Source organism: Hyperolius riggenbachi, chromosome 8 (assembly GCF_040937935.1).
Source record: "Hyperolius riggenbachi isolate aHypRig1 chromosome 8, aHypRig1.pri, whole genome shotgun sequence".
NCBI classification, from domain to species: Eukaryota; Metazoa; Chordata; class Amphibia; order Anura; family Hyperoliidae; genus Hyperolius; species Hyperolius riggenbachi.
This window is the reverse complement of record NC_090653.1, coordinates 52683323-52711160: the sequence shown is the minus strand read 5'-3', so window position 1 is coordinate 52711160 and position 27838 is coordinate 52683323. Positions and strand designations below refer to the sequence as shown.

Sequence of the window (27838 nt, the reverse complement as noted above, 5' to 3'; positions counted from 1 at the left end):
CACAAGTCCTTGTGACTGAGTTTTATATATCAATATACATTCTTTTTTTATTCAATAATATAATACAGTATCTATATACAATGTGGTTACGGCACAGAAACAACTTCCTACATGTTTTATATAAAAAAGGCACTTTTACATTCACAGAAACACACAGTGTAGACATAAATAGGAACACATTGACCACGGATTGGTCTGTCAGTGTCGGGTTGTACTACAGACTGACAGATCGGAACAGATGTCTTGGCATGACACGGTATCCTAGGGCTGCAGCCTTCTACGGACATAGTCTTCAGATTACTGGATATCCTAGAAAAAGAAGACAGAATCGTTATATGATAAGTAAAGTGATAATGGTCTAGCAAGTGTCAATTTGTTGCATATCATCGCTTAATGTGTTTGAGCTTAAAGTGAACATCTGTGGTTACCCACAATGCACTGCTACTGAATATGCAAATTATCTCTTTATGTCCCTGTAGCCAGATTTACCTCTAGAAACCGCTGGTGTATAGCACACCTATAGCTTCATATTTTACAGAGCCACATCAACTCCACATGCAGACAGCCTGTTTCAGACTTTTGGTCCTCCTCAGTGTATGTCAGGGATTGATATGGCTTTATGGGATCTCGCTTGGATCAGTACAACAGAATACCCAAGCAGCTCTGGGTGACCCAAAACTACTAGGAAAGTATAGGGGACTAAAAGAGACCGAAAAGCCCTCCTAACTAAAAAGCAATGCTTGGTGTGATTATTGATGGCTAATCACACTAAGCATTGCTTTTTAGTAGGAGAGCTTTGCGGTCTCTTTTAGTTACCTCAAGGACAGTGCTGTGCTTGGGCTAAAAGAAGTCTATGAGCAACACACAGGGCAGAGGCAAGAGAGGCTCCAGCCTCAGGGCGCAGTGTAGGAGGGGCGCACAGCTCACTCAGATATCATTACCCTATTGTGTTTGAAGCAGAGAGAAATAAGAAAAAGGCATACATGGCAGTGACTGCAGCCAGATAACTAGAGATTAAAGGGGAACTGAAGAGAGAGGTATATGGAGGCTGTCATGTTTATTTCCTTTTAGACAATACCAGTTGCCTGGCAGCCCTGCTGATCCTCTGCCTCTAATACTATTAGCCATAGCCCCTGAACAAGCATGCAGCAGATCAGGTGTTTCAGTGGTTCAGACTTATAAGTCTGATCTGAAAAGACTAGCTGCATGCTTGTTTCTGCTTTTAATCAGATACTACTGCAGAGAAATAGACCAGCAGGGCTGCCAGGCAACTGGTATTGATTAAAAAGAAATAAACATGACAGCCTCCAAATACCTCTTACTTCAGTTCCCCTTTAAGGTGTTGGGGACCTTGGGCGCCTCTAAAGGTGGCCACACACGATACAATAAAATGATCCGATTTTACAGTAATTCGATAAAAACGATCGGATCTCCCGAAAAAATCGAAAGCTTTTTTTTTCATAAATTGGACAGTTAGTGGCCACCTTTAGTCTAATAGCAATCAGTGTGTGACGGCTGTGGTGGGAGGGATGGAGGGGCACACTTTGGTGTCTCAGCCTTGGGTGCTGGAGGACCATGTCCCGGCTCTGGACAGAAATGTAAATAACGTCTATGGCGTCTATCATGGCTCAATAGATGGTGTAGGATATAATTTTGTATTTGGCAACTCTGCAGCCCTGTCACCCCTGCCTGTCACCCTGCCTGTCTGATAGCACCAGCCGGGGCAGAGATGGATCAGATCCAGACCTCCTCCTCATTCTTCTCATTTCTTCCTTGTTAGCACAGCAATTAAGTGAGCATCTTTGGCAGGCAGCACATTTATATTGGCAGCAGGCAGTATTCCATTTCCTGCATTGCAGGGCTGCCCGATACGCTGCCACTTCAGATAAAACACACTCTAATAATGTCATTCTTGTTTGGCGTCACACCGGACGTCTGCTCGTTGTCACCGAGACTTGTGCAATGCGGTATGATGGGCCACATATATGTGACAAATTAAAATACTGTTTTGTTGGCGTTCATTTTCTATCCAAGTTTTGTAGAAATTTCCGTTAAAGGACCTCTACCGCGAAAAATCATAACATTGAAAATACATGTGTACACATACTTATAGGAAGTACATTTCTTCCAGAATAAAATACACTATATTTTTTTTCCCTACATTGCTGTCACTTACAGTAGTCAGTAGAAATTAACAGGTTTTGGACTAGTCCATCTCCTCAGGGTTTCCTTCATTCTTTACAAAGCATTCCCTGAAGAGGATCTACTGTATACTAAGATGTTGGCAAGCCTGCTAACCCATTCGCACACTATTTTGATGGTTGGACTGAGCAACTGCCGTTCAGGAAATGCTTTTGAAAATAAAGAATCCCCCATGTGGAGATGGACTAGTCCAAAACCTTTCAAATTTTTACTGCCTACTGGAGCCCCAGCTGTTTACCCTTCCTCCGATACTGGTGCCCACCCTTCACAAGAAGTGTTGTTGCCGCCATGTTATGTCGTTAGTTGGTGGTGGTGTTATCGGAGGATCGTGGTGGCCACACTTGTTAGGGGAGGGTGGAGTAAAGGGTGGCAGTCTCTCATCCCCCCCCCCCCCCATAGAACAGCACCACTCAGCACAGAGCCGAGACGTGTTTCTGTGGGCAGGGGCGGACCTTCCTTGACGCCACCTGAACGATATGCATCAGTTGGCATCTTCCAAGGGGCGGCATTCCCCCCACTCCGCTCTTCCTCGGCCGCTGCTCTTTACCTACTGTAGCTGAGCGGCTCCCTCCTCCCCCACAGCATTGGATGTTTCCGGGTGACACTGGAAGTGTGTAATATGGTTGATAATAGAGAACTCTTGCATCATTTATTTATTTTTTGTAAGATACAGACATGTCAGTCTCAGTAGAAGTCTGACTATAAACAGGTTACCTACAACATGTGCTGATCCTAGTTTAAAGTGAAGCTGAGATGGTTCATTAGCGCTTATTTATATTTACCTGGGGCTTCCTCCAGCCCCCATGAGCACTGTGGCTTCTCTCACCATCTCTCTGTGGCTTCTCTCACCATCTTCTTCAGCACCTCCGTTCTGGTGCTACGACCGCTGTTAATCTGGTCAGTCGAAGCCAGTGGTGGGCTTCTGCACATGCTCGGCTTGGCCGCCTGTTCACCCCAGCCACGCTCCCATCCCCTGGAGCTTTCTGCACCTGTGCAGGCGTAGAACGCTCAAGGGGACAGGAGCGCAATGAGGGGTGTACAGGTGGCCGAGCCAACCATGCGCAGAAGACTGCGACTGCCCGGATTACCGGGAGTCAGAGCAGCATAATGTAGGGGGCGAGGAGGACGGTGAGGGAGGAGGACGGTGCTCATGGATGAAGCTCCAGGTAAGTATAACTAAGCACTAATGAACCATCTCAGATTCACTTTTAAAAATGTTCCTGTAAACTGTTCTAATACTACTAAGTAGGGTTGCTTCACACTGCAAGCGCTTTTTTAAGCGCCAGTGATTGGGAAAGCTCTTGCTAATGTAATCCTATGTGTGTGTTCACAGTTGAGAGATGTGATTTTTTTTAAAAATCCCCCATAGCATTGAATTACCAAATTACCAAGTGCTTTTCAAATCACTGGCGCTTAGAAAAGCACTTGTAGTGTGGAGCAGCCCTCAGTGACATGGCTGTGTACTCTGTAAAGCGCTGTGGAATGTGTCAGTGTTATCAGGGCCGAACTTGTACCCTTTACCGCCCAAGGCCAATGTTAGCACCCGCCCCCTTCAGTATAGGTAGCCAGATTACCTTTTCCCTCCCTCCAGTATAGGCAGCCAGATGACCCTCCCCCCCACCTCCAGCATAGGTAGCCTAGCCAGATAACCCTTCCCCCCCCTACTGTTTAGTTAGCCTGATGATCCCTCCCCACTTCCCTCTAGTATGAGAAACCAGATGACCCTCCCCCTTTCCGTATAGATAGCCTGTTGACCCCCTCGCCCTCCAGTATAGGTAGCAAGGTGACCCTTCCCCCTCCTTCCCAATATAGCCTGCTGCCCACCTGCCCTTGATCCTGTGGTGCCCTATGCCATGGCCTATGAGGCCTTGGCTTAAATACGGCCCTGAATGTTACATAAATACTGATAAGGATAATAAAAATAATAATATCATCAACATGTTGTCTAAATCAGATGTTACTGAAAATAGCTCGCTATCTAAGATCAGATGTTTTAATTTGGGAGCAGAGCTGTGTTCAGCTTGGAATTTACTTCCTTCTGATTTTGATCAGTTCCCTGCTGTATACAACTGGCATGTGGGCAGCACGGTGGCGTAGTGCAGGGCTTTCCAACCTTTTCACAAATTGTACCACTTTTATTGCATTAACATTTTTTGTTCGCATGAAAATTACTACCAGTGATTTTGCAAAGTGTCAACAACTCAATGAGTGGAAAAAAAAATGATAAAGCATGCCCACTTATGCGCCTGTGCAATAGAGAGGACCCAATCGGCTCGGCTATTTCAATCAGAGCGAAGAGATGCTACTGCGCCTGCGCAGGAAGGGGGAAGCCTCTGGATCCTAAAGAGGCTACCCACTACCTCCCCAGTAAAGGGGATCCAGCGCTGGGACTCCCTGAAGATCTCCTTGTTGGCACTTGTTGGAGTGCGCCCAGACGCAGTAGCATCTCTTCGCTCGGATCCTCCCGAGGTAAGGACCCCCAGGGGCATATTTCCTCCAGCCCCATGTGGACTGTGGACACCCTCTCCGGCTGCTCCGTGGTCTCGTGGCAGCCTCCAGTATCTTCTTCAGTTGGGGCCAGTCCTGGTGTTCTGCACATGCGTGGCCGAGCCGCTCATGCCCCATCGTGCTTCTGCGGCTGGGAGCGTTCTGTGCCTGCGCAGTATACGCAGAGCTCTACCGGGCCGCAGGAGAGCGATGGGGTTGCAATCCGGTCGGACATGTGCAGAACACCACGACAGAAGAAAATACCAGAGGCGATCTTGGGACAACGGAGTGGCCAGAAAGGACGGCAAGGGAGCCCACAGCTCTCATGGGCACAACAAACTGTCATAGGTTTTCCTTAAAGAGGACTGTGGACCCTCCCAGGCAGATGATTTCTAAATGGTTTCTATATGATTTGAAAAGCTATTGCCAATGTAATGCTATGTGTGTGTTCTCAGTTGAGAGATGTGATCTTTTTCCTTAAAGGAGTTATCAAGGCAAAATGAACAAAATAAGCGCTACTTACCCGGGGCTTCCTCCAGCGCCAAGCTCCCAGCATGTCCATCGCCGCAGCTCTGCACACAGCCGTTTGGCGCAGCTCCCTCCCAGTCCCCAGCGATGACGGCGCTGTCAGTCACCACCATGTGGACCGGAGTGGACTGCGCAGGTGCAACAGTTCTGCGCCTGCGCAGTCAGCTCCGGTCCACGTGGCGGTGATTGACAGCGCCGCTGGCGCAGTACAGGCTGACCTGGAGGTCGGCCTGACGTCATCGCCGGGGACCCAGGAGCTATTATAATTTAAGTAAGCCTCAGTTATTTGGACTGAGGTTTAGGTAAAGGGCTTGTTCGCAGAATATACCTTTAAAATAGAGTTTCTCGTGATGCAGGCAGAAGCATCTCAGTGTCTGCTTGAAGCAGATGATACAAGCAGATACTGAGAACATGTTCCTGAAGGAAGGCCACAGGCCTACACTGCCCCAGACATATGGACTACGAGAACAATCAACATAGGCCATATTTACAAAATATCACATTCTTGTATAGAAGTGAAAAGTGGTCATGGAATATTAATCGAGTAGGTGGGTATTATGACACCACGAGGGGTCTAAGCCAATAGTCGGGTCTGGGGGATGGCTAAGATGAGGTCACATTTAACTCTTTCCTAGTCAGTATTAAAGGGCCGGATGGGCCGACGGAGCGCACTCTTATTCCTACTTTCATGCTCTCTATATGCTGACTGGAACCCCTAATTATTTCCTTTCTATATGTACTCTCATATAATGTATGCTGTACATAGTTAGTCTAGATGTAACTTAGAATAGACATAAGAAGATAACTGACTAACATTCTGGAGGAAGGTTAGTCAAGAGCTTGTAACGCAAATGGACTTAAAGAACGATTGCTTCGCTAAGCTGTAACGACATGTAGAGATGAGTATCAGTATATCTGTGTACTTAAAGGGGTTCTTTCGCGAAAAAAGTAGGCAGTTAAAAAATGTGACAGGTTTTGGGCCAGTCCATCTTTTTAAGGGGGATTCCCAGGGCTTTCTTTGTTTTCAACAGCATTTCCTGAACAGCAGTTTAGCTGCCAAAATAGCAAGATACCAGCCGGCCTCCCTAATCACTTGCACACTATTATGTCAGTTAGATTTTGCAACTGTTGTTCAGGAAATGCTGTTGAAAACAAAATAAGCCCTGAGAATCCCCCTTAAAAAGATGGACTGGCCCAAAACCTGTCATCTGTCACATTTTTTAACTGCCTACTTTTTTCGTGAAAGAACCCCTTTAATAAACTCCATCAAACTGTGAAGACGCCTAAGAAAGTCTATCTCCTGCTTGCTGTGATGAGTCGTGTTTGCAACTCTTGCTGATGAGTTTGCTGGTGCCGGAGCAAAAGGTGATTTATAACAGGAGCGAGCTGCGGCGAACGGCTGCGTGCAGAGCTGCGGCGATGGACATGCTGGGAGCTTGGGGCTGGAGGAAGCCCCTGGTAAGTAGCGCTTAGTTTGTTCATTTTGCCCTGATAACTCCTTTAAAATCCCCCATAGCACTACATTACCAAATTACCAAGCGCTTTTTAAATCACTGGCGCTTAGAAAAGCACTTGTAGTGTGGATCAGCACTTAGTGACATGGCTATACTATGTAAAGCGCTATGGAACGTGTCAGTATTATATAAACTCTACTTCTAATAATAATAATAATATCATCAACGTGTTGTGTAAATCAGATGTCACTGAAAATAGCTCGCTATTTAAGATCAGATGTTTTATTCGTGAGCAGCGCTGTGTGCAGCTTGGAATTGGGCCGATCAGATTCACTTCCTTCTGATTTTGATCAGTTCCAAGCTGTATACAATTTGCATGTGGGCAGCACAGTGGTGTAGTGGTGGGCCACGCCGAGGCAAGGCTAGAGAGGCTGCAGCCTCGGCGCAGTGTAGGAGGGGGCGCACAACTCACTCAGCTATCATTCCCCTATTGTGTTTGAAGCAGAAAGAAATAAGAGAAGGGGAAACATGGTAGTGACTGCAGCCAGATAACTAGAGATCGGTAGGGGGGAAGCCTCCGGATCCGATCGAGGCTTTCTTCGTCCTCCTGTGTCCCACGGCGGTCTCGCTGTGCCCCTCCGAACAGCGGGCATGTAAATAATTACCTCCCCGGCTCCAGCGCAGGTGAGTATCGGCTCTCCGCCTCGGAGATAGGCGGAAATACCCGATAGCTGTCGGCCCGCTCTACTGCGCAGGTGCAAGTCTCCTGCATAGTAGAGCGGACGCGACAGAGAACGGGTATTTCCGCCTATCTCCGTACAGTTTGCTACAACAGCGCCCCCGCTGGAGCCAGGAAAGGTAAATAAATCAGCGCTTGTCAGCCTTGTCGGGGGAGGATTCCGGGACACTTCTGGGGGAGCCAGCGCTGGACTGCCTGCAGCTACACCTCTTTAAGGTGTTGGGGGCCCTGGGGCGCCTCTTAGTGTAATAGCAATCAGTGTGTGACGGCTGGGGTGGGAGGGATGGAGGGGCGCACTTTGGTGTCTCAGCCTTGGGTGCTGGAGAACCTTGTCGGGTGCTGGAGAACCTTGTCGGGTGCTGGAGGACCTTGTCGGGTGCTGGAGGACCTTTCCTGGCCCTGGTGGTTAGCACCCTCGCCTTGTAGCACTGGGTCCCCAGTTTTTTATCCCTGCCAGGGCACTATCTGCATTATATGTTTTCCCCGTGTCTGTGTGGGTTTCCTCCAGACAATCCGGTTTCCTTCCACATCCCAAAAACATACAGATAAGTTAATTGGCTTCCCCCTAAATTGGCCGTAGACTATGATATATGCACTACATGATACATACATAGACATATGACTATAGCAGGGACTAGATTGTGAGCCCCTCTGAGGGACAGTTAAGTGACATGACTATGTACTCTGTACAGTGCTGTGGAAGACGTCAACACTATATAAATACTAAATAACAATATTAATAAGCAGGAGTTATTGTCATTATCCTTCTCTAATGATGGGCAAGCTAAAAGTTATTCCTTATATTAAGGGGGTCAAACTCAATCACATGATGGGCCAAAATCTAAAACCTAGTCTAAAGGCTAATACACACATCAGACCATAGTCTTTGGAAAATGAAAGATCACAGACCAATCTTACCACCCTTCATGTAGTATGAGAGCCATACTCTACACAGTCTTTTCTATGGAGCTGAACTCAGAACATCAGAAAAAAATCTTTGCAAGATGCTGCACACACAGATGCTGTACAGACACAAAAGATCAGTATCTGCAAAAGATCTGTTCCTGCCAAAGATCCATTCCTGCAAATTGCAATGATAGTCTATGAGATCTGCAGATCATCATACACACATGAGTTAACTGACATTCATCTGCAGATCAGATCCACCAGGATGGATTTTCAGATCTGTGGATGATTGCTTGACTGATGTGTGTATGCACCTTTAGTCATGGGCCAAATTGTTTATTAAGATTTAACATTTATTGTCTTAAACTAAGTGGTGTAACTACAGCGACCATGGGGGGCACTGCTCCACCCCCTTCTGCAGAGTAGCACAATGGAACAGTTTAATACTTACCTGCTCCAGTGCTGCTTCGGGTCTCCTCTGATCTTCCTGAGAGACACACACACTATGCTGCATGCCTCTGGCTCCAGATGCATGTCACGTGATCAGGGGCAGGAGTGTGCAAGCATAGAGCATCATGTGGCTGCCAGGAAGAAGATACCTGACGCAGCGCTGGAGCAGGTATATATAGCACTGACAGAACAGAAAAGAGGAGCATGCTAATTTCGCTAGTGGGTCCCGTGGGTTTTGCCCATGACAATGTTTCTGGATGGGAAGGCAGTGTGCTGTGGTACTTTTACTGCTTACAATACTAGGCATTGGAAGGTCTCGAGGGCCACATAAGATGGCGAGGAGGTCCGCATTTGGCCCACGGTCCTTCAGTGTGACACCCGTGCCTGATATGAATGCAGAGGATATGACAGAAAAAGAACAACCCAAATCCTGCAATACAGTATACAGTGTATAACATGGGCCCTTATTGCTGTAGCACAGGCCTGTTTATCTTGGAGGCTTCAGAAGCTATTGGAAAGTAGGTCAGTTATGACCCACGTGAGAGGCCTCCACATTCCTTCCTTCCTCTGTGGTACAAGCAACCGTCTTTTCTACGTCACAGAACAAACGTTTGTTTTTGTTTTTTTACAAAACACACCTTTGCAGAAAGTCGGCTTCTGCTTCTGAGAAATGTTAGTCTTTTCATGTGTACTTGAAATGTTGTACTGCTGCATACTGACTTTGGGTATATTGGGATATTTTATTCCCTGATACACTATAGAAAACACCATCATGAATCATAGATTTACATCATACCTTTTAGAGGGAACCTAAACTGAGAAGGATATGGATATTTCCTTATAAACAATACCAGTTGCCTGGCAGTCCTGCTGATCTCTTTGGCTGCAGCAGTGGCTGAATCACACACCTGAAACAAGCATGCAGCTAATCCAGTCTGACTTCAGTCAGAGCACCTTATCTGCATGCTTGTTCAGGGGCTGTGGCTGAAAGTATTAGAGACAAAGGAACAGCAGTAGAGTCAGGCAACTGGTATTATTTTACAAGGAAAAATCCATATCCATTTCAATTCAGGTTCCCTTTAAGTGAGAGGCATATGGTGTATCCCAGTATAGGTGGCCAGATGTGCCCCCAGTATTAGGTAGGCCCCCGTATAGATAGCCAGATGTTCCACTAGTATTAGGTAGTCCCCCTCACCCCACATCCACCCTGTATAGGTAGCTAGTTGTGCCTCAGTATTACGTAGCCCCATCACCCCACCCAATATAGATAGCCAGATATGCCCCCATATTAGGTAGCCACCCACCCAGTTTAGGTAGTTAGATGTACCCCCAATATTACCCCCAATATCACCCCACCCAGTATAGGTAGTCAGATGTTCCCCAGTATTAGGTAGTTCCCCCATCTAGATAGACAGATGTTCCCCAGTATAGATAGTCAGATAGTCAGTTTTAGGATTGCACCCCCTCCCCATCTAGATAGACAGATGTGCCCCAAGTATTAGGTAGCTTCCCCCTCGCCCCAGTCTTGATAGACAGATGTGCCCCCAGTAGTAGGTAGCTCTCCCCCCCCCCTAGTCTAGATATACAGATGTGCCCCCAGTATTAGGTAGCCCCCTCCCCAGCTTAGATAGCCAGATGTGCCACCAGTATTGTGTCCGTCTCACCCTAATAAATAGGATACTTTTAATAACAATGACTTTGAGCACTGTTATATTTGACTGCATTTTTCTTTTTTACAAGGTGGAACTACATTTTAGGTGACCAAGAATCTAACGAAAAATGTACCCAAACTATTCCTAACAGTATGTTTACAATGAGTACTATCCTCCTGCTGAACGTATGTATAGATACAAAGACACCACCAGGGGGTGCAGAGGGTCTAAAATGAACCTGACCTAGTTGGATATCCCATTTATGGAAATTGTTACGATTTTCACACTCTGCACAAGTCAGTTAGCTCATATCTGAAGCCACAGAAGGAAGTGTAACTGCTCCGGGTTCAGACCACTCTGATTGGTTTTTCACCACATGCGTTTGTCATACAGCCTAAATGACACCAAGGACCCAACTAACTCTGGGATAGAAATGACTGAAAATTAAAAAGGGAAACTTTAGTGAGAAGGATGTGAAAGACTGAGGATAGGGTGAAACTTGCTGTCGTGGAAAAAAGGCAGTGTTTTCCCGTGGCCAAATCTTTAGGCCGGTTTCACACTGTGTCCTGGTGGTAGCGGGGCAATGCGATCAGATGATTCAACATACCTCCCAACCTTTTGAGACGAGAAAGAGGGACACATAAGCCACACCCCTGCCACACCCCTGATCACGCCCCGTAACACCCCTAGTCACGCATACCATAAAGATTTCATAAGAAAAATATGTTGTTTTAGAATTCAAACCACACTGGTCCTCTCTATCCTGGTTCATTTTGATTCATACTAACATTTTAACATTATTCATATAGCAATTTAAAGGAGGGGAATAAAGTTTAGAGCCAATTAAACACGTTTTTTAGTAGAGAAATATATATATATTTACATAGAAAGAGGGACAAAGTCCTGAAAGAGGGACAAGGGGACAGGGCTTCCAAAGAGGGACTGTCCCTCCAAAAGAAGGACAGTTGGGAGCTATGGATGATTGCAACACTACTAATTAGCCTTTGGCTTTTGGGATTTCCACGTTAATGCGCGGTAATTCCCTTACTGGTCGAAAGCCAAGCAGAAAGGGAAGCTGTCTAGCGCTCACTTCCTGTGGCGGAAATACAAATTGTATGAAAGTGTATTGAAAAAAATACACTTCCACGCATGCGCACATTTAAAAAAAAAAAAGCTGTGTCGCCTCAGACTTACATGACTTCCTATCTGCCGCACGTCGCGAAAACGTCACATCCAGCGCATCACACCAGTCAGGTTATGAAAGGCCCCATTGACTTTCATTGTCTTAGCGTTACCCTGCGATAGCACAATGCAATGAAAACGCCCCTGTGTGAAAGGGGCCCCATTCTTGGCCAGCATCCAGCTGAGAACAGCTGTCGGCAAAAGGGAATCACACGCATTGTGCAATAAAAAGCAGCAGTGTCTGCGTTTTTTCCCTGCTGTGTAAAACCACATAGTGCTCCCAGTGCACTGCACTATTTTTTTGCGACCACTCCTGGTTACACTGGAACCAGGAGTAGTGGAAACCTTACTGCACAGTAAGGGCTGGTTCACTCTGCAGTGCTTTCCCAGGGTTTTCCAGTGTTTTATTGATTGCTGGTGATCAGCAAAGCACTGTGTCATTGTACCCCAATGTAAGTATTGTTATGGCAGTTTTGCAATTTGTATGCTGCATTTTATGTTGCGTGTAGCATTTTTTGAGCAATTGCGCTTGAAGGCATGATGCAAAGTCGCACAATGCTTCAAAGTTGCTTTGCAAAATCGCATTCACTGAGGGTCCATTCACACTGTCAGGGCTGATTCTAGACTTTATGCTGCCTGAGGCAAACTTGTGACCCAAAAATTTACTCTGCTTCATTTAATGTTCTCACATGACATGCTGCAGCTCATCACAATAACACAGTGGCTGTCTGTGAGTCTGTGACAAACTTCTCACCCTCAGCCACTCCATTCCTCCTCAGTCAGGACAGCAGCGCCACCTCCTCCCTTCTGCTGTGCAAGTCAAATGAAACACTGCTGCTGTCCTGCCTCCCCCCTCCTCACTCACTGACAGACTCCTGACACAGCATAACAAGCTGCTTTTCCCCAATAATGACCTCTTCACCTCACTCTCCTCTTGACTGCATACTTTTAGTGTAAACAGTACAAACATGCTGTCCCTGTAATCTCTGCGCCTGATGCAAATATTTCACCTTGCTTCATGAGAGAACCGGCCCTGACTGCTATAGGACTACTGATCAATTAAAACGCATCTGTTTTTCAGCATTCAGGCCTATTGCACACTACCTTTACATGCAATTTGATTTTGAATCGGTACTGCATGCTGCATTTTTTCTGCGTTTTACTTCTTCCAGGGAAAATCTACTAGCATCCAGATCACAAATCAAATTTGCGATTTGCAGTGTGCAAGTAGCCTCAGTGTGAAAGAGGCCTTAGCATTTTGAGACATTGGCCTCAATTCACTAAGCTTATCTCCTGTCTTTAATAACTCTTCTATAGTTATCACCATGGTGATAAGGCATCTAATATTCTGGAAACATTTTACCTCAGGCAAACCTAAAGTTAACTCTTCTGTCTTTAAGTTAACTCTCCAATCTTTAAATTAACTCCAGAGTTAAAGACAGGCTGTTAATTAACTGAGTGTGAAAATAACTACAGAGGAGGTAAATTAACTACAGAGGAGGTAAATTAACTACAGAAGAGGTAACGTAAGGAATGAAGAGATAAGATAACTCTCTCACTGTGTGAGGTAAGTTTTCTCTTGCCTTATTATCTCCAGCATGAACTTAGTGAATTGAGGCCTAAGCCTAACATGGCTGGAGTGGCTGAATGGTGTAATGGTTAAGAGCTCTGTCTCTGACATGGGAGATCAGGGTTCGAATCTCAGCTCTGCCTGTTCAGTAAGCCAGCACCTATTCAGCAGGAGACCTTGGGCCAGTCTCCCTAACACTGCTACTGCCTATAGAGCGCGCCCTAGTGGCTGCAGCTCTGGCGCTTTGAGTCCGCCAGGAGAAAAGCGCGATATAAAATGTTATTTGTCTTGTCTTTGTCTAACATTGGTTGGCTGCAGCCAAGTAGCCTGTAAATGGGGTTGGGGTGGGGGAAACCCAAGCAGACGTGAAGAGAACATACAAGGTGAGAGTGTTAGCCTCTGAGCCACCATGCTGCCCATTGTGCTATTCCTGTGTGCCAGTAACACCGCCTCCAGCAGTAGCGGCACACCGGTAATGGAGATTTATGAATTGTATTAGAATAATCCGAGGCATTGTTTTTTACTTTGCTTTTCAGTTTTGTTTTGGTTTTTGCTGTTGAATAATGAATGTAACAGGCATAGAGCGAGTCAGATTACGGGAAGCTTAGCTCTTTGAGAACAGCCAGTGCCCGGGGCAGCTTCAGCTCCGGAGCAAATGACGCAACACCGACCGTGCTTCATATGGACACTGTGTGCTATTTGTTTCATGGATTTACATGGATTGATGGGTTGCATGTGGTTGTCATGGTAGCACCTGTGGCTAATGGAAGATTTGGGCGCCCCATAGGCGCTTATGCAAATTTCGTTAATACGGCGCCCAAAGCAGAAATTTCAAAATTCTGCCTAAAGTGTCAATATTTTGTGTGACCACCATTATTTCCCAGCACTGCTTGGGTATGGAGCTCACTAGATCGTCACAGCTTGTCACTGGAATCCTCTTCCACTCCTCCATGATGAAGCTGGTAAATGTTAGAGACCTTGTGCTTCTCCACCTTCCATTTGAGGATGCCCCCACAGATTTTCAAAAGTGTTTAGGTCTGGAGACATGCATGGCCAGTCTAGCACCTTTACCCCCAGTTTCTATAGCAAGGCAGAGGTCATCTTGGAGGTGTGTTTGGGGGTTGTTATGTTGGAAAACTGCCCTGCAGCCCATTTTCCAATGAGAGGGGATCATGCTCTGCTTCTGTATGTCTCAGTACATGTTGGCAATCCTGCTTCCCTCAGGCCCTATTTTACCGCAAGGGACCACAAAAGCAATGAAAGTCTATGAAGCCTTCCACACCTAGGGCTTCATTCACTAAACCGTGATAACTCAAATGTCACACCTTATCAAATATCACACCTTATGAAAAGATATCACACCTTATCAAAGTTAACACGCCTTATCAGAGTAGCATAGCGAGCGCTACAAACGTATGCCTGCTAATTGGCAATGGCACTCGTCCTGCCCTGAGCCCCTGCGGGTTCGTAGCGCTCGCTATGCTGCTCTGATAAGGCGTGTGAACTTTGATAAGGTGTGATATCTTTTCATAAGGTGTGATATTTGAGTTATCCCAGTTTGTGAATCAAACCCCTAATACGGTCCGCCGCGGTGCGCCGGAAGCATCCGATCCAACACAAGGGCTGCTGCATGTTAACACAAGCACTGTGCTTAAAGAGGAACTTCAGCCTAAACAAACATGCTGTCATTAAGTTACATTAGTTATGTTAATTAAAATAAATAGGTAATATAATCTCTTACCCACCCTGTTTTAAAAGAACAGGCAAATGTTTGATTTCATGAGGGCAGCCATCTTTTTGGTTGAAAGGAGGTGACAGGGAGCATGAGACACAGTTCCAACTGTCCTGTGTGCTGATCACCCCTCCCAGTTGCTAGGCAACGTGAACAACAACATAGGAAATCCCATCATGCTTTGCACAGCATCAGGGGAAAAAGCCCGGGCAGTTTTGTTTGATGGGTGGGGCTTAGCTAAAAATGCAGCTAAAAATGATGCTTTGGTAAGAAAAACAAAGTTCTGATGCTGTGAAACTGTTAAAGAAACACCAAGCCTTTTCAGTTCTGCTGAGTAGATTTTTAGTCCGGAGGTTCACTTTAACGCATGGAGCCTGCGGTAATGTAAGTCTATGAGTGACGCAGGAAGTGTAAACGACGAGTGTGAATGCATCACTCAACGGGGGGCAGCGCTATGCATGTGACCCTATCAGCGCACTCTGCCGCAGGGTCATATGATTGACATTTTTTGCATCACATCGCAATGCAAAACAATAGGTGTAAAACTATCCTCAAGGAACTATAGCTTCACAGTGCTGGTAGCACTCATGCAGCCCCAACCCATAACACTCCCAACACCATACTTGACTGTAGGCAAGAAACACTTGCTTGTCTTTGTTATCCTAACCTGGTTGCCACCACACACATCTGACACCATCTGACCCACATAAGATTATCTCGGTCTCATCAGACCACACGACGTAGTTCCCGTAATCCGTGTCCTCAGTCTTCTTTTCTACAGCATACTGACTGTGGGTTTTCTTGTGCATTATCTTTAGAAAATGCTTCCTGCTGGGATGACTGCCATGCAGACCAATATGGACGGACATGCTGACCTCCCACCCCTTCAGCCTCTGCAGCAAAACTGCTAGCCCTCATACGTCTATGTGCAAAAGGCAACGTTGAACGTTCACCCAACCTCTTTGGTCAACCATGGCAAGGTCTGTTCTGAACCTGTCCTATTGCTGAATGGCGTTGGCCACCGTGTTGCAGCTCAGTTTCAGGGTGTTGGCTTTCTTCTTGTACCGTAGGCCATCTTTCTGTAGAGCAACAATTCTTTTTTTAAGATCCTCAGAGAGTTCTCTGCCATGAGGTGCCAGGTTGATCTTCCAGCGGCCAGTATGAGAGAGTGAGAGGGTTGTAACATATCTGCTACCCATTCACACCTGAGACCTTGAAACATGAACCCAGGGAGGAAATGGGTCTAATTGGCCAGAATTGTGACATTCTTTGTGTTTGGGGTGTATTTACTTTTTTTTGAAAGTGGTTAAAGTAGAGATGAATGGCTGTAAACGTACACTATTTTACAAGCTGTACACTGACTACTTTACATTGTATCATAGTGTCATATCTTTCTTCAATGTTGCCCCATGAAAAGATATAACGTATTTGCAAGAATGTGAGGGGTGTACTCACCTTTATGAGATACTGTATACTCTGCTGATAGTGAGGTTCTCCACTATACTACGTGTATACTTGTTATGACTGGGAGCGGGTTCTGTTGACTATCTCCAGATGTAGGCATGCACTCTCCCAACACATGGAATCTAGGTGGCTATGGGTCTTCGCCAGAGCACCCCAGAATAGATGATGGGCTGCTACTCTTTGTGATCAACATACTACTTTGTTGCCTGGTAGCCACCACGTCAAGACCCAAAGACTTGCCCCACCAGTGACAGAGAGAGCACTGCGTTGTGGAGTTTGTAGTTGGATAGCAAGCTGATATCTAGGGCAGGCTTTAGGCAAGCAGAGTCGAGTCACAAGCCAAGGTCTATGCAGAGTTCTTGCTTAAAGAGAATCTGTACTCTAATATTCTTACAATAAAAAGCATACCATTCTATTCATTATTTTCTCCTGTGCCCCTCTGTGCTGTTTCTGCCACTCTCTGCTGCAATCCTGGCTTGTAATTAACAGTTTTAGGCAGTGTTTACAAACAAATTAACCAGCTTCTAATAGGCTCAGCTAAGCATAGTGTGTGAGTCATACATAGTGTGCAGGGGGCCTGCAGAGGGTGTGTATCGCTTCTACCAATCACAAGCAGCCCTGCACATTCCACACAATCAAGCCTTAGCCCGACAAACAGGACAAGATACATTGATTTTATTACAGAGACAGTGCAGTTAGGAAAGACTGCAGTAAGCCAGAGCAGATTAGAACAGGCATAGGAACTTATAGGATAGAAGAACTAAGGATGAGAAATTTGTTACAGAGTCTCTTTAAAGAGGAACTGTCATGAAAATCTTAACATTTAAAACACATACAAATAAGATGTACATTTCTCCCAGAGTAAAATGAGCCATAAATTACTTTTCTCCCATGTTGCTGTCACTACGGCCTAGTGCACACCAGAGCGGTTCGCCTGCGTTTTGCGATCCGCTTGCGGCTGCGGATACGCATGGGTAATGTATTTCAACGGGCTGGTGCACACCAGAGCGGGAGGCATTTTGCAGAAACGCATACTCCCGGGCTGCTGCAGATTTTGGATTGCGGAGGCGTTTCTGCCTCCAATGTAAAGTATAGGAAAAACGCAAACCGCTCTGAAAAAACGGCACTTCATGGCAGTTTTCCAGGCGTTTTTGTTACAGTAGGTGTTCAGTACCAGCTTTACTGTAACAATACATGAAATCTACTACACCAAAAACGCTTCACAAAACCGCAAAATGCTAGCTGAAACGCTACAGAAAAAGAAGAAAAAGCGTTTCAAAATCTGCTTTGCGGATCTGCTATCGGTTTTAGGCCTTACAGTAGGTACTAGAAATCTGACATTACCGACAGGTTTTGAGCTAGTCCATCTCTTCATGTGGGATTCTCAGCATGGCCTTTATTCTTTATAAAGACATTCTCTGAAAATGATTAATACAAAGATGCTGGCCAGCCTCCCTGCTCACTGTACACTATTTTGGCAGTTGCACGGAGCAACTGTCATCCATGAAATGCTTTTAAAATAAAGAAAACCCTGAAACCCCCCCCTATGAGAAGATGGGCTAGTCCAAAATATGTAGGTAATGTCACATTACTACCTATGTAAGTGACAGCAACATAGGAGAAAAGTAATTTATGGCTCATTTTACTCTGGAAGAAATGTACTTCTTATTTGTATGTGTTTTAAATTTTAAGATTTCCACGACAATTCCTCTTTAAGGCCTAAACCCACTAATGCAGTTGTGTCCGCTTTTCAGTTACACACCAATGTTACAGATGCTGATAAGTGGACACAGATGGAAATGAGCCCTTAGGGCTCATTTCCATCTTAAAGTCAGAAACATGGTACTAAGTTCAGTATGGGAGCAGGGCCATTTCTGTCCGTTTTGGTGCCAGACAAGGCACCCATTTCCTTGCAGCCTATATTAATTAGTTTTGCTGGCACCAATAACAAATAAAGGATATATGTACAGAAAGGATATTGAAAATATTGCCAAGCCAAATACACCTCACTGAACCCGCAAAACAAACCCTTCCTATGATTGTTATGAAGGGGTGTGTAGCCACTTCATACAAACATGATACTGTTTATTTACAGTTTGTCTTTACAGGTTGGAATATTGTCCTGGAAAGCCAGAAGGCCAAACCTAAACAAATGTAGCTTAATTACTACATGAACAGCACCTGCCATATTATTGTTATGCTATTCAGGGCTCCTTTGATCTGCTAATCAGCAGTTCCTATTTAGGTATTACAATCACCATGCTTCCCTTCCCAATGTAATATGAGGGACTAGCTTAAAGGGAAGGTTCAGGGAGGGAGGTAAAAAAATAAAAATCAATATCCACTTACCTGGGGCTTCCTCCAGCCCGTGGCAGGCAGGAGGTGCCCTCGCTGCCGCTCCGCAGGCTCCCGGTGGTCTCCGGTGGCCGACCCGACCTGGCCAGGCCGGCTGCCAGGTCGGGCTCTGCTGCGCTCCAAGGCCTGGCACTTCTGCGTCCCACGCGGGCGCGCGGACGTCATCGGACGTCCTCCGGGCTCTACTGCGCAGGCCCCCCTACAATATCCCTTTAAAGTGACAGTTGAAACAAAGGATGCAAAGTCGGCACTGCTGTGATCTGTGTTTAATCCATAGGCAGTGATACATCACATAACGTGCAGTACAAAAAGTTCACATACCGTTGGGTGGAGGCTGCGAGCTGTGAGCTAATGGTGGGTGCTGGGCACAGGATAAGCCTGACGGCCGTTTCGCGCTTCTACAGAGGCTTGTACAAGCCTCCGTATATGTGAACTTTTTGTACTGCACGTTATGTGATGTATCACTGCCTATGGATTAAACACAGATCACAGCAGTGCCAACTTTGCATCCTTTGTTTCAACTGTCAGACTCTTGTCAACTTCCAGTCTGAGCACGCTGATTGTGCCATAGACAAACCTGCCGCAATCCTGCAAGCCCTCCCCATTGCAAGTAGATCCAGCTGCAGTGCCGACCCCTTTTCTTTCCCTGTGTCCTTCCTAGCTTAAAGTGACACTCAAGCAAAAAAAACTTATGATATAATGGGCTTGATTCACTGAACCATGATAAGTCATAGCACGGCCGCTTTCACGTTTGCGCGCGATCGAGAATTTGCATGCACAATTGCGCATTTTCAGCGCAAACGCAAATTTTCACACGCAAATGCAAATTTGCGCGCAAAAATGATATCGTTTCCACATGAAAATTCGCGTTTGTAATTGCGCATGAAAATTCACGATCGCGCACAAATGCGAAAATGCGCGTGAAAACGGCTGTGATATGACTTAGCACGGTTTAGTGAATCAAGCCCAATGAATTGTATGTGTAGTACGGATAATTAACAGAACATTCGTAGCAAACAAAAGAGTCTCATATCTTTATTTTCAGGTATATGGCTTCTTCTTTTTTTGTTTTGTTACAACAATGCATCATTCTCCAATATTTGCAGTTTACAAACTACACTCTGCATTTTAAACTATCAGGGCTCAAACGCACTAGCAGCTTTTTCTAAGCGCTAGTGATTATAAAAAGCTCTTGCTAATGCAATGCTATGGCAGATTTTTTATAAAAGCTCATTGCTCACACCCATAGCATTACATTAGCAAGAGCTTTTCAAATCACAAGTGCGCAGGAAAAGCTTAGAAATGCGTTGCTAGTGGGTTCCAGGCCTAAAAAAGCGCAGAGCTAATGACCCTCTGAACTTCTCTGCAGTAAAATCTTATCAGAAGTTGTCTTTCATTGTTTCTATGATGTATAAGTGCTTCAGAAAATAGCATTGCTCCCTGACCAAATTAGTTGGAGAGCTCTTTTGCATAGATAACAAGTGAAGATTCTTAACTCTTCCTGTACTAAAAAACAATATGAGACTCATATCTGTGCTGCTAATGTTTGATTTCTTAGCTGTACTACGCATGTACTACACTTCAGATCCATTCAAAGCATATTTACCAGAAGATTTTCGCGTCAAATCAATAACGACTGTTTGCGCGATATCACATGACATAATTTACGTTTATTAAACCATGTTCATAAACGACTGATTACACTCAATCGTCATTTTGAAGACCGCCATGATAGATCCAATCATAGACAGCCGTTCTGATCTCCACAGAGATTGGTCAATGTTGCATTCGTGCCCATAGTTTGTTCCCACGGTACGCAAATGCAGTAGAGGGATCGGGGAACGATCGTTTTTCGCATCTTTCACACCTAATATGGTACGCTGCAGTGCACCGGAAGTATCCGATCCGACGCAAGGGCTGCAGCTCGTTACCGCAAGCGCCATGCTTAAACTGTACCAGAGCTGAGGAAAGGTAAAAGTTTTATACATACCTGGGGCTTCCTCCAGCCCCAATCGCTCGGATCGCTCCCATGCCGCCGTCCTCCGCAGCCCGCAGCTCCGGTACCGGGTCCCGTCACTTCAGCCAGTCGCGGCCAGTTTGACGCAAGAGAAGTGTGCTCTTTACTTATCTCTCCAGCAGAAAGCGTTAAAGCGTTTCCTTTAACACACTTAGCTTGGGGTAATGGAAGTCTACATAGTAAGTGTAAATGACGGAGTGCGGTGCACATACGTCACTGAATGGGAGGTGGCGCAATCGTATGACCCTGTGGGCGCACTCTGCCGCAGGGTCATATGATTGTAATTTTTTGCATCGCAACGCAAAAAATAGGTGTAAAACTAGCCTCAAACAACTGTAGCTTCACAGTGCCGGCAGCCCTCATGCAGCCCCAAACCATAACACTCCCAACACCATCCTGGACTGTAGGCAAGAAACACTTGCTTGTCTTTGTTATCCTAACCTGGTTGCCACCACACACATCTGACGCCAGCTGACCCACATAAGTATCTCGGTCTCATCAGACCACACGACGTAGTTCCCGTAATCCTTGTCCTCAGTCTGCTTTTCTACAGCATACTGTCTGTGGGGTTTCTTGTGCATCATCTTTAGAAAATGCTTCCTCCTGGGATGACTGCCATTTAGTGAACTTTCATGGCACTAATAACCGGGATCGGTCAATGTCACGTTCGCGCCCAGCGTTTGTTCCCATGGTACGTTATTGCGGTAGAGGGATTAGGGAACGATTGTTTGTTGCATCTTACATCACAGTGTATCCCCCAATCCATCTTCCCTGCAGGGCCAGATTTGTACTTTTTACCGCCCAAGGCCCACTATCTCTAGCTGCCTCTGGACCGACAGCATCCTAAACTCCCCAAAAATACGCTTCCGTGCTTGCGCGTTGCAATGCAAACGCCACACAATTTAAAAAAGTAAAAGGTACAATGATTGTGTTTACAGTAAAATTCCATACTTACTCTCAACAAAAGTAGCTGCAAACAAACAACCAATGTCGCAGAAATGACTTTTCCAGCACCAAAGACAAAAGATGAGTCTTTTTAACAACATTGTCCGCGAGGGACCAACTTAAATACTGCGTGCGCAAGCGGGAGTGACATAGCGCACAACATGCTCATGTTTTGTAGAACAGTGTTGTTCAAATGTCATTGTACACATACAATAACAATACAAAACCATTTGTAAAGCGCTTTTCTCCCATAGAACTTAAAGCGCATAGATAGGTCTCAGATCAATACAGGGTAGCAGGCTGGACTGTTACAGAGGAAATAGTCAGGTGTTCATAAATGCCAGACTAAGCAGGTGGCTTTTCAGTTTAGACTTAAATACTTCCAGGGATGGAGATGTCCTGATTGGGTGTGGCAGGGAGTTCCAAAGTATAGGGGCAGCATGACAGAAGGCTCTGTCATATGAAGCCAACGGCACAATATCTGCCTAATAGTCCGCGGATGGACTGGGGAAACTGCCCGATATTGGTTGCTTGTCATTTGGCTGCATTTTATTTTACACGATCGTCAGTCGATATGGCGAAAATCTGTCATTTGCCGGACATTTCAAACAACTTTTGTTGAGTGTGTGTACATAGTTTTATACAAGCGAATGGGTGGCAGACTGATAGGAGGTGAGCAGATACAGCTCTCAGGGCAGCATTGAGCAAAAGAGAAAGATATCCGCACACCTACTGTATGTGTAAATGCTGGATGTGCTAGGGTCAATATATATATTGATTAGAATGAGAAAAAAGCGGCCCATTCATTAAGCACCAACCAGCTGTTAGTAGATATATAGTCACAAAAATCTTTATTTATAACACATTATAGAGCCACAACATATAATTCATATGCAGTATATGGAACAATTGATGATGATATACCCATATGCTTATACCAACACAAAAATAAAAGCACATATTTGCACAGCCAAGCCATCTGGTAACGATTGCACATCCCCTCAATAGTAAACCAATCAATAAATAAATCTATCTCCACTCAGGGTTTAGATAAAGCCCATGAAGTGAAGGAACCCGGGTTCAGTCTAAAGTGCAGTGCATAAATAAGTGAAAAATATCAATTCATATAATACATATTGCAAATACCTAAATTCATGTGATATCAACCTAATACTGAGCAGAGCAGCCCATAGATAAAGTGCGCAGAGTGAGTGACAGAGAAAAAGTGCCAGAAAAAATACTTATACGTAAACCAGGTCTGAATGAAATGGGAGCGCAGGGTGGCTAGGCAGGCAGAGGTTCCCCTCAGAGTAAGTCTCAGGGCAGCATTGCTCACAGCTCTACATTATTACATTATATAGAATAGCGGGTGATATATAGCAGATAAGACCAGGTTCACCACCACAGGAGGGTTTGAGGCAATCCCTGCCAGTGATCTGTTGCTGGGGCATATTTGAGGACTTTTACAGAAACCAGTATGCACATTTTACTTGCAGAAACCCACTGATGATATGTGCGCGCGCTTTGCATTGTGGGAAGTATCGGCTACAGACATTTTCCCAGTTGTATTATCATATGCAGTGGCAGGTTCTCTTTAGTTTGTCATGTGCTTGGTATCCCAGCAAATCGCTGCATTGTTTTGATTTACATAATTACAATGACACTCTGACCTATTACATAGGGAGGCAAAATGACTAGCATACTGCTCCACTTCTCTGCTAGATCATTGTCAATTCCATACTGTTCTCATCTGTTACATATTAATAGGATATTACTGTGCGTTAAGCTAGCTTCCCTTATCTACTTTATAAAGAGAAAAGTCCTGTCTATGGAGCCCTCTACCTGGACATATATATCAAATTTGGGCACAGGATGACGCTGTTAGAATATTGGCAATGCTGCCCCTTATTATACTGTTCCCTTATTCTAGTGCTTAATGTGCTTATTATTATTTTGACTCCTAATTTAGTGCTTCTTTTCACAGTATTCCCTATTTTAACCACATAACGACCAGCTAACGCCGATAGGCGGCGGCTGGTCGTTTGTGGGTTTCCATGGAAACGGCCGTTCAGTTCACGGAGGGTGTCTCCATGAACAGCCTGCGAGCCTCCAATCGCGGCTCACAGGCTAAATGTAAACACGCAGGGAAGAAATCCCCTGTGTTTACATCATACGGCGCTGCTGCGCAGCTGCACCGTAAAGGAGATCGGCGATCCTGTGCCGCCCACAGCAAGGAGGGGAGGGAGGGAAGGACAGGGAGGCTGGGAATCGCTGCGGAGGGGGGCTTTGAGGAGCCCCCCCCCCCGCTCGACCACACGGAGCGGCGGTGATCAGACCCCCCCCCCCCAGCAAGACATCCCCCTAGTGGGGAAAAAGGGGGGGGGGGAGTCTGATCGCCCTGCTGCAAACACGATCTGTGCTGCGGGCTGGAGAGCCCACGCAGCACAGATCTGGGAAAACAGCCCCGTTCCTTAAGTGGTTAATGTGCTCTATTATACTTTCCCCACAATGGGGGCAAATGTCAAGGAACACCTGCAGAGTCCTCAAGGAACCCTGGTTGAGAAAGCCTGCACTAAAGCTTCCTGTATGTACTTCTACTGCTAAGGGCCTATTTCCACTAGTTCTGCATCAGTTTTTCTGTATGCAGATTTATGGATGTGGCTATTCAGCGCCTGCTTCCACTACATGCGGATTCTGGATGTAGAAAATCTGACTCCAGTGAATGTCTATGGGCCTGTTTCCACTAAACACAATTATGGATGGCATGTTGCAGATTTCTGCATCATGCATCGTTTCCCATACATTAGTGGAAACAGGCCCATAGGCATTCATTGGAGTCAGTTTTTCTGCATCCAGAATCCACGTGTAGTGGAATCAGGCCCTAAGCCTGAAGGTGGCCATACATCTAGAGATTTTGCCTCCCGATCGACCATCCAAATGGTTAATTTAATCGAATCTGTGCCAGCCCCGCTTGAGAATGCGCCCACGTCACCGGGAGCATACTGCACCCGATGATGTGGGTGCATTTGCACATGGGGCAGGCGCACGCCAACGCATGCGCATAAGACGGCGACCCATCATGGGTGGGCGATCCTTAGAGGCTGCCAGCAGGACACTGGAGAGAACCGGAGCTGGGCAAGGGACCCAAATGATGTCTAAGAGCTGGAAAAAGCCCCAGGTAAGTAAAACTAAATTTAATATTTCGCCTCGGAAGACCTTTAAAGGGAAGGTCCGAGGGGAAAAAAAAAAGATTTACTTACCCAGGGATTCCTCCAGCCCCTGGCAGACGTCCTGTGCCCTCGCCACAGCTCCGCTCTCACTGGAGCAAGGAGAAGGCTGCGTAGGCGCAGTGGCAAATTTCAAAAGTGAACCGGCGGCAGGGACCGGAGCATTGGCAAGTGGCTGTGCAGGCACAGAACGTCTGCAGGGGACCATTAGAAGCCCCAGGTAAGTTCAACTCTTTTTCCCCTTTGCCCCCTACAGTAGTCCTAGTTAGAAAACCGCGCATGCGCAGGACTGTCACGCCGGCTGCCGCGATGACGCGTAGCGGCCGACGTGATGACGAGTAGCGTCATGGATCAGGAAGCCTTGGTCCGACACTCAACGGGAGTGTCGCCAGTAACGGATTTGCCAGAGTGACCCAAAACGGAGCCAGGAGGACTCGCAGCCTACGGTGGGCTGGAGGAAGCCCCAGGTGAGTACCAATTTTACATTTTCCCAGGGTCCCTTCAACTCTGCAAACAAAGCTCCATAGCCTTACATTGCACTCGCGACACCTTGTGGTAAAAAAGGGTAACGCAACACAGGTTACCAATGCCATTGTGCAAAGAGGCCTCAGGTCCCTTCACCTTCTCATCAGCTAGACTCAGCATGGCCCGTTCCAAAAATCAGACGAGAGGGAGAAGAGAAGAAAAGGACTTCCAGATAATAATAATAATAATAATAATAGTTATCAGCACATCCAACAGCATTCATCAATAACAATCCAAGCCAGAAAAGTTCTGTATGTTCCTCCATGTAGATTTTCCTCCTGAATATCAGAGGTGATATTTTGAAGTAAAGTATGAAATGTGATTTGGAGACTAACTAGACACATGTGGATGTGAACTGCAAGGTAGGGTGACCAACAATAATATAAAAAAGAAGACCACAGAGACAACGGGAACCCGAATGGTGCAGTACTCCACAAAAAGAGTGATGGAAAACAAAAAAGATTACGGTACTCCTAAAGGAAGGCTGCACAAGGGCAAAGAACCGCTGAAAGCAGGTGGAGGTCTATGAACCCGACTCCACTCGGGTGTCCGGCTGGAGCTGGATGCGGTCACACTCTTGGGAAAAACAACAAAGGTCCTATCGATGGCAAAGCCACTAGGTACCAACATATAACCCACCCAAGCACAAAGGGGGTAAGAGGCGCCCAGAAGTAGATAAAACTGAATTAAAAACAGCTAAAAATAGAAAAATAGAGGTGGCTTACCTCAAAAATGACAAGTTCATATAAATATGAATTTTATTTAGCACAGGCAATGCGTTTCATGGGTCTGCACCCACTTCCTCGGGCCAAATAAAGTGCCAGAGTTGTATCACAGCCAGGTACAGAGCACCTCATATATGATTATATTGAGATAAGATTCCTCTATTTTTAACTGATTTAAACTCCGTTTTACCTATTTATGGGCGCCTCTTACCCCCTTTATGTGGATGTGAAGTGACCCTTTTGTATTTAAACTGGCTCCCTCTAGGTTTCTGGATATGCACTATTCATTGTTCCTGGAGTCATGTATCGCATTGCTTGTGCAATAAGTTCTGAGTTGTGTTGCTTTAAACTATTACTGAAGTGGATGATAAATATCCAAAAAAGCATACTAAGTTTATTAGCTTTCCCCCATAAATCAGACTAGAGTGTACCCGAATTGACATGTGACATGATGAGATAAACAGGTGTATGTACAGTGCTTAGCATATTAGTAACTAAGACGCGTTTCTTTTTTTTTTCTCTGCATGAAAGAGTTAACCTTCAGGCATGCAAGTAACAGTTTCTCTCTTGTCAGACCCATGTCAGATTATAGCAATTATAGCCTCCCTCACTGATAAGGAAGTACAGCCATAAAACTCTTTCCTGGCAGAGAGGAGCTGTGTACATATCTGAGGGCAGGGGATTGATAAAAATAGTTAATAGTTTATGTATTCTACCTCTGGGGCACTCAATAGACTGCCATTTAGCAGAGACAATAAAACATTAAATCTACTTTGTAAATGTTTAAACATAAAATAAAACCATGGGATAGCTATTATTAATTTTAATTAATATTGTTATTGATTTATAAAGCACCAACATATTCCATGGCGATGTACAAAGTCGGAAAACAACAAAGGGTACATAATCATAAAGACCAAAAAAAAAGTAATTTTTAGGAGTAGGAGGATAGATTCAATTGTTGATCTCAGTTTATTTTCACTTTAAACTATGGTAGGGACATTATACGAAGACTATGGTGGAGATTAATTCCCCTCCCGTCATTAACCGTCAGTCAGTGACATCTGTTAAGTGCTGCGGAAGATGTCAGAGCCATATAAATGCATAATAATCCTTTCTGCACAGCCCTCACAGCAGTAAACCGATGCAAATGACTACGTTAGACTGAACAGGCAGTTAAGTGGCAAGCTTTTACAGACACTAATGACCTCTCCCAGAAGAAACGGGCCCTGCAGCGTTTGTCAGGTAACTGTATCCCTCTAATCTGGCTCAAGGGAATCAGCCATAATCTTGCGGTAATGGGATACTGCGACGTAACGGTCTCACCTTTCCTAGCTTCTTCCTCCTGGGCGGCAGGGCTGGGATGTTGAGCCTCTGGGCGATGCGTGTGGTGACTCCGAGGCGGACATCGGTGGTCACTCCTCTCCATCCCATCATTCGCCCGCAGTTGGGGCACTCCAGCTGTCCCGGGGCATCTTTCCCTCCGGCGTGGGCCACCAGGCATGCTCTGCAGTAACTGTGCCCGCATTCTGTGGTCACTGGGTCCTCGAAGTAACAGCTGCACAGCGGGCAGAGAGAACTGTCCTGCAGCTCTCTATAGGGGCCTCCTGAAGACATTTCTAGCGCGTTCTCCTCTCTCTGCTCCTCCAGAAAGCGATGTGCAGGAGAAAAACAGATC

The 27838-nt window shown here is 45.7% G+C and overlaps 2 protein-coding genes across 3 annotated transcripts in view; one reads left to right on the top strand and one right to left on the bottom strand.

Annotated features, from left to right (window-relative positions):
- Positions 1-27838, top strand: part of DDR1 (discoidin domain receptor tyrosine kinase 1) — a 237753-nt gene that overhangs the window by 17626 nt on the left and 192289 nt on the right. The gene's annotated exons all lie outside the window — the stretch shown is intronic.
- LOC137528154 (RING finger protein 39-like) lies at positions 34-27838 on the bottom strand. Its single transcript, XM_068249422.1, has 2 exons — positions 27487-27838; positions 34-309 (listed from the first exon to the last, which is right to left on the bottom strand). Exons 1-2 carry the CDS (start codon positions 27775-27777, stop codon positions 298-300), a joined length of 303 nt encoding a protein of 100 aa, XP_068105523.1. The 5' UTR covers positions 27778-27838; the 3' UTR covers positions 34-297.